Raw genomic sequence first — 7842 nt, 5'->3', positions numbered from 1 at the left:
CCACTGATATCCGTGCCTACTTAGCCAAGATGTACATAATATATTAAAAAATTTTGTAGTAGTTAAATGTACGTATGACAAAAGAGAGGGGGTGCAGAGATAATTTTTCAATTTAAATTTAATTAATCTAAATTTCAAATAACCTCATATGCGTGCATCCTAAATTTGTAGAGTTTCTTTTCATGCTAAATTAAACAAGTCATTAAATGTTATTAAGATTGACTTGTAACATTTTTTATAGTGCTTAAAAAAAGGGTACATGCATAAATTTGAAATTTATAGCATTGGTCCCTCTATTTTATATCAAAACTAAATAAGATAAGATGATAAACGAATAATATAAGGTGGGATTCAAATAATACATCTTGAATTTCATTTATTCATATCCTAAAGATACTCAATATTAAAACAAAAAAAGAGAGAGGCGTAGAGAGAAGCAGCATAAAGACACTCATATTTGTAGGAAATATTTCGATAAGAACTTGTATTGTAATTTTATTAGGTTTGTTAAACTATTTTCAGAGAAATTCTTATTTAGGCAAAAAACAGTTTCATTTTATGATTTACTTACTTAAGACGGAGTCATATCAATCACTAAATAAGGCAGTTAGGTTCACTTATAAAAATTATAACAATTTCTAAATACAGACAATTTCTATTGATATTACTGGAATTTTGGTACAAGAGGCGTGGCTATAAAAATTTTTGATATTGGGAAATTTTCTCTAATCTTACTTGACTACTAACAGTTTTTATTAGGATTGTCATTTTTCACATAAATTTTTTGTGTTATAGATATGTTTATATTGTGCTAATATCTCTATATATTTTATCCTTATTACATAAAAATATTAATTTTGGGTGAATTTAGAAAATCGATTATACAGATTTGAGTATAATTTGGTATCCATAAAACTGAAAGATTAAAAAATAGTCCTTCAGCAAGACAATCTTTACTTTCTGAGGAAAAAATTGCAAATAAACTATAGTTTAGGGGGAAAGCAAGTGTGGATAAAGAAAATGTCCATGTCAACTACGGCTGCTGACATAACAAAAAAGTTGGTGAAACAAATTCTTACTGTTTTTGTAAGAACAAAAAAAATTCAACCTTTTAGGAACATAATACTCGCAATCAAACATCCTTGTTTTCAACTCCAGCAACAATCTTTCTTCGTTCAGTTTTCAACAGGTATGTTGTATGAATAATGAAATCTTTTTTCAGTTCTGTAACCAGTTTTTAAATTTCAATTCATGCCCAACATATTAGTTTTTGTCGTTTTGGTACTTTGATCATTTCCCTTAATTGAATTCTGAGCTATTCTGGATCCGTCAGTTCATTTCTCATCTGGAAATTTGGATTTTTTTGGTTTGTTTAAAACGCTCCCTCTCTCTCTCTCTCTGTTTCAATTTTTTTTTTCGTGTGGTTGTGTGTTTGCATGATTTGTATTTCTGTTTGTAACTATGTATTTCGCGATACAACCGAGGAAATTTGGTCAATTATGATGATTTTTGTTAACAATTTAATCTCATAATTAAGGAAAGTTTAATTTTCTGGTGTCATGCGCCTTAAAGTTAATTCAGGACCCTTTGTTTTTTTGGGTATATAGAGAGTAGGAGATGGGATCAGGTCAATGGATAATGGAGAAAAGGTCAAGTTTGAGGAATGATTCATTCTCAAGAGACAATGACAATGTGCCTGAAACTGGATGTCTTTCAATTATCGTTCTTGGTGCTTCTGGAGATCTTGCCAAGAAAAAGACTTTTCCTGCTCTCTTCAATCTTTATCGGCAGGTTTGATCAGATCATTCTCTCTTTAGGTTTCATATAATTTGTTATCATTTAATAATGAAAGTGTTGATGATATCCATTTGAGTTGCTTTCTGGACTGGCTTAATTCAGCTTATTTTTCAATATATATGCCTGACCTAGGAAAATTAGTTTTAACTGGGTGATTATCTATGGTTTGTTATGGTAAAGTTTCTGTTTTGTCTTCTCTGGGTGTGTTTATTTTGGGATGGTGTTGGCATGTGCAGGGGTTTTTACAGTCAAATGAAGTTCACATATTTGGCTATGCAAGGACTAAGATTTCGGATGATGAGCTGAGAAATCGCATTCGTGGGTGAGAGATACTACACTTTTGTTTTTAAATTTATAACATTATTTCTTTTGACCCATTTTATATCTCAGATGTGTGACATTCTTTCTTCTAGATGGGTCTAATGATAAAAAGTAGAGAGTATGCTTTGTTTCAGCAGTTCATGTATTCCTGCAGTTTGTAGTAGTAATGTAAATAAATAGTTGTGGGTTGAAATATTGGCTTGTTATTTTTATCTTCTTCGTCATTTTCTTGTGAAGTTTGTTTTCATTTTCACATTGTACTGTTATGTTCAAGATCCCTGCAGGTCTTTTTGTATGGTATATACATGCTATCTGATCACTTCAATTGTTCTATGACATACTTATTTTTTTGTTTGATGAACAAAGAAAATGTTAGGGATTAATTTATTTCAACGCCTTGCAGATATCTTATCAATGACAAAAGCGCACCGGGACAATCAGAGCAAGTATCAGAGTTTTTGCAGCTGGTTAGCATGTCTCATTCCTAAATGTTTTCTTTATCATTTTAGTTGTGCTACTCTGTAGTAACATGTCATTGAATTGAAAATTTTCTGCAGATTAAATATGTAAGTGGTTCTTATGACACCGAGGAGGGCTTTCAATTGCTGGACAAGGAAATTTCTGCACATGAATCATCAAAAAACAGTTTGGAAGGATCATCTCGTAGACTCTTTTATTTTGCACTTCCACCGTCTGTATATCCATCTGTTTCCAGGATGATTAAGAAGTGCTGCATGAATAGATGTAAGTTTTCTGACAATCGGAACTGCCTTTATGTAGAAATTGTCAAGTGAGGCTGCGTTTTGCTTATTTTCTGGCCATATTAGGATGGCTTCAAAGGGTAGTCTCAAATTTAAATTACCAGAAAAATTTAAGATGATGTTTAATTTTTTGCAATCCTTAGTCCTATGAGTATGTTTGCTAGTGTTGGAAAATCTCAGTTTGGGCGTGCTGGATAAAGAGAACTCTTTAAGTTCCTCATCAAGCAAAGCTGGATGCTCTTCAAATCCAACAAATTGCATGAGTATTTATTCATATGATATAGATTTGACGTAAAGATTGGGAGTTGTACTTAACTGGCTATTGTCCATTAGAAAATAAATTATCAGCCCTAACATTCACTGGGCTTTGCATTATGCTTTTATAATAACAATTAAGCTCTTGATACTCTAGTATTGAAGTTCTGATTCAAATCAGTGAGCTTTTGTTGAGTTGAAAATGCTTTGCATTTTATTGTAGTAATGTATTTTTCCAACCTTTTGCAGCTGATCTTGGTGGCTGGACACGTATTGTTGTTGAGAAGCCATTTGGCAAGGATTTGGACTCATCTGAGAAACTTAGTGCCCAGATTGGGGAGTTGTTTGAAGAACCACAAATCTACCGTATTGATCACTATTTGGGAAAGGAACTGGTGCAAAACTTGGTAAGATAGAGAAGTGCTTCGTTATTGTTTATGTAGTTTGGTAGACTAAACCTAATCTTATCTCTATGTTAATTGCAGTTGGTACTACGCTTTGCAAATCGTATGTTTTTGCCCCTTTGGAATCGTGACAACATTGACAATGTACAGGTGAGAATGTAACTGACAGGGATTATATATGCAAGTTACTTAACTGGTTTTAGGGTAGTAAGTTTACATAACTGTTAATAGGTTTATTTGAAGGCGCTCCGAGTTTGGCTGTAGTGGCATGTTGTGAGTGCTTGCTATGATTATGAAAGAATGGGAATTTTGGCCTAAACATGGCAGTGGATTTCCAAGTGATTATATGCTACAAGGTTAAATCTGTAGTTTTTTTGGCAGATTGTCTTCAGAGAAGATTTTGGAACTGAAGGTCGTGGAGGATATTTTGATGAATATGGGTATGCCTTACAAATGCGTTCCAATTTTTTGTGCACTACCTCAAAATGAAGAATCATGCCTTTGGATTCATATGGTGCTTTTATTTTGTTGCTGGACTGGAAAACAAATTGTGACGAATGAATCATCAATATCTGATATCAAACTACCTTGAGTTAAATGTTAATGACATTGATGACTGATTATGCATTATATTACTAATAATTATGACCATATTCTTTGCAGGATTATCCGTGATATTATTCAAAATCATCTATTACAGGTGAGAGAAAATAATACTGATATGAAAAAGGTTTTGTGTGGTAAGAAGTCATACTTGCATCATTGATTTTAAAATATATTTTTGAAGCTATTTGGTGGGATCATCCAGAAGAATACTCACAAATATCCTGAACAGGAGTTTATGTGGGTTCTACCTATTCAACACTGTACATGAAGGAGAAAGAAAGGCTTTTTTTAAAGTTTTCCTATTATATTAACATTTTGATATTTTGCCAACTGCAGGTTCTTTGTCTTGTTGCTATGGAGAAGCCTGTCTCTTTGAAACCTGAGCACATCCGTGATGAGAAAGTGAAGGTCTGTAACTTTTCAAAATGTCACTGAAAAGTAATGCAATTTAATCATCTATATATATTCCTAATATGAATTTCCTATCATTTAATTGAACCAAGATTTTCATCATGTTTGTTCTTGTTCTCCTTTTGCAATGATACAATTATAGAAACAAGTAATAAGGAAAACTTTTGCAAATGAGAAGGATTTATGAATTCTTGATTGTGTCCAATTAAAGGAGTCTATGAATGTCATGGTTGTTGTGTAACTCCTCTGACATTAGATTTCTTTAAGTATTCTTGGAGTTTTATGATCTGAGTCCATACATACGTTTCCCATGACATTTGCTAATAAGTGTGAGAAGCTCAGGTTCTTCAATCAGTACTCCCAATCAAAGATGAGGAGGTTGTTCTTGGACAATATGATGGCTATAGGGACGATCCAACAGTTCCTGATCACTCAAACACCCCAACTTTTGCCACTGCAGTTCTGCGCATACATAATGAAAGATGGGAGGGTATTATACTTTTTTGATTTATTTATTTGTTAAATTTTGAGCTTACTACAATTTGTTGAAAAAAATTCTGAATTTTGTATTGGGAAATTGATTTCTTATCTCACTCACAGGCTCAATCTTAATGGGTGTCTTCTTTTTATGCTTAATGTGCTGACCTATATCCATGCACAATCTTTATTTTTATTTCTTTTCCCCTCTATCACAGCCTTTGCCAATTTAGTTATTTTATTTGTTTTCAGGTGTCCCTTTTATACTAAAGGCGGGAAACATGAAATAAAAAGGAGTTTTTTTATTGCTCAGTTTTTGGTTTTCGTGGTGTTAATAAAAATGTACGGCACGAAATTCTGGTCAAGTTTTTTTGTGAAAATTTTCTTTTGTTCCATTGCAGAACTGCTACAGTCTTCCATATCAAACTGGACTGTGAAATGTAGTAATTTATCTGGCTTATTCTGTATAATCATTAGAAAAAGTTACAGAATTTATGAAATATGACCTAGAACTCAGTTTTCACTTATGTAAGAAGACTGAGTGGGGATTTTTGTGATTCAGTTCATGAGGCAGTAGATAAATCAGCTGTAGGTACACAGGTTATAGTTGTCAGCTGAGGTTTTCTTGTTATAGGGATTTTGCATGTGAAAATGGTTGCCTGATTCTTTAGCGAGTGAACCATTTAATGCAAACACACGAAGCACTGAAATCAGTTGAATAGCTTATTCTTGGGTCAACATGATTAATTACCTTTTGCTTACCAATTCCATGATTTTATGCTGCTGTGCTTTATTTTATTCTCTCCAAATATATGAACATAATCAGTTGCTCAAATATTTTGTCTTATTGGTCAGGTAAAAAGCAGGGGAGAAATGAATTTGTAATACGGCTTCAACCATCCGAAGCCATGTACATGAAGCTGACTGTGAGTAATTCTGATGATATCATTATGAGAGCTGTTTCCATAGTTTTTTTTTCTTGAACTATTTGTCCTCTATATAATATTGCATTTTAATGTTAAAATTTGAATTGAGATTCTTGAGGATTTTTGCAAAGCTGCTGCTTAACATATTCCCAACTCATGAGATTTGGTCTGAAAATAAGTTCAAATGTGGTTATCTCCTGCTTTGTTGTTTGACCTATATCAGTCTGCTTATCTCAAATTTTGGATAATCTTCTGGTTCCCAAATTTCATTACAGTTGTTAATTCATGACTATGTCAGTATGTAAATTGCAGTGAATCACTAGACTTTAAATGTGCAACAAACGTAACAGGATTACATGCAGAATGCTGTATTATTTATGAAACCATCTTGTTGAATACTTGCTTAAAAAATTCCTTGCTTATTTGGTTTACATCAACTTTGAGAATAGTGATCTGAATCAGTTCTAGTTTTTCCTTTAGGTTCTGCAAAATTTATTTATGTACCATCTTGTTGAATAATTGCTAAAAAATTCCTTGCTTATTTGGTTTACATCAACTTTGAGAATAGTGATCTGAATCAGTTCTAGTTTTTCCTTTAGGTTCTGCAAAATTTATTTATGTACCATCTCTAAATAAAAGAAATCAGGCTTTGGAGAGTTTATTGGGCGTTGCAATGCTCCTACTTCTGCTGTGATAGAAGATTCCCTTTTTATGTCGAACAGGAGTTTGGCTTTTTGTAGAATAATACTAGTCGATTTGGGTAATCTCTGCGTAATAATCGTTGAATAATAATGAGTATCTTGTTCCCTTGCAACAAAATATTCTCTTTGTTTGGTGTTGTAAAAAAATATTCTTCTTGAGAGATACTTTCACCAATTGGGTTGAAGATATTCAGCTATGCATAGTTACGAATGAAAGGCAGAAGGAATACACTTTTTTGGTAAGAACCAGAAGCAATTTAAGTTCATGCCGACTGAACTGCTCTCTCTCTGTGTCTCCCATGCAGGTCAAGCAGCCTGGTCTGGAGATGTCAACAGCACAAAGCGAACTAGACTTGTCATACAGGCAACGGTATCAAGGGGTTACCATCCCGGAGGCTTATGAGCGTCTTATTCTTGACACGTATGATCTCTTATATGCCTGAATATGCCATTTTATCATTGGACTCTGGCACAACTTCAAATTTCATGCATTCAATGTGACGTGTCAATACTCAATATAAAAAGTAAAAACATGGTTTTTTTGCATGCCTACTTCGCAAGTTTAATGCTTTATGTGAACATGCATTTGTTACTGATGATTTTGGGATTTGTTGTTATAGAATACGGGGTGATCAGCAGCATTTTGTTCGCAGAGATGAGTTGAAGGTAAGAACTTCATGCACTTGGGTTGGAATCTTCCTCACAGTGAATCACAATTAATTGTCTTACTGTTTCAATTGTTAGGCGGCCTGGGAGATTTTCACACCTCTTCTGCATAGAATTGATGATGGTGAAATGAAGCCATTGCCATATAAACCAGGCAGCAGAGGTCCTGCTGAAGCAGATGAGCTGCTCTCTAAAGTTGGTTATGTTCAGACACATGGGTACATATGGATTCCTCCCACCTTGTAGGATTTGGAAAATGTTTATAAGATGCCATATAAGTTGTTTTTTTTTTTTTTTTTTAAATTAGAACCAGAGTTCTAATGCAATAATGCAGCCATGTAATCCTGCTTTCATGGCCTTTTTACCAGCGATCCCGCTTTATTCGTGTGTCAGAAAACTACTTGTGCTCAGCCGTGTATCAAAATATATATGCCTAATATTGTGCATAATAAGTACTTAAATCAAATCAATAAAATTTGTGACGAGCAGTGACTCTTTTATGCTAAAGCTTGCTCAG

The 7842-nt window shown here is 33.6% G+C and overlaps 1 protein-coding gene across 1 annotated transcript; it reads left to right on the top strand.

Annotated features, from left to right (window-relative positions):
* The first annotated feature begins 1061 nt into the window (after window positions 1-1061).
* LOC18053588 (glucose-6-phosphate 1-dehydrogenase, cytoplasmic isoform) lies at window positions 1062-7832 on the top strand. The gene is made up of 16 exons (XM_024190782.1): window positions 1062-1189; window positions 1608-1791; window positions 2034-2119; window positions 2522-2585; window positions 2676-2862; window positions 3384-3541; window positions 3620-3688; window positions 3920-3978; window positions 4202-4238; window positions 4481-4552; window positions 4898-5045; window positions 5285-5319; window positions 5809-5958; window positions 6965-7080; window positions 7280-7325; window positions 7404-7832. Exons 2-16 carry the CDS (start codon window positions 1618-1620, stop codon window positions 7569-7571), a joined length of 1569 nt encoding a protein of 522 aa, XP_024046550.1. The 5' UTR covers window positions 1062-1189; window positions 1608-1617; the 3' UTR covers window positions 7572-7832.
* The last annotated feature ends 10 nt before the right edge of the window (window positions 7833-7842 follow it).

Source organism: Citrus clementina, unplaced genomic scaffold, assembly GCF_000493195.1.
Source record: "Citrus clementina cultivar Clemenules unplaced genomic scaffold, Citrus_clementina_v1.0 scaffold_2, whole genome shotgun sequence".
Lineage (NCBI taxonomy): Eukaryota > Viridiplantae > Streptophyta > Magnoliopsida > Sapindales > Rutaceae > Citrus > Citrus x clementina.
This window is presented reverse-complemented; position numbering and strand designations above follow the sequence as displayed.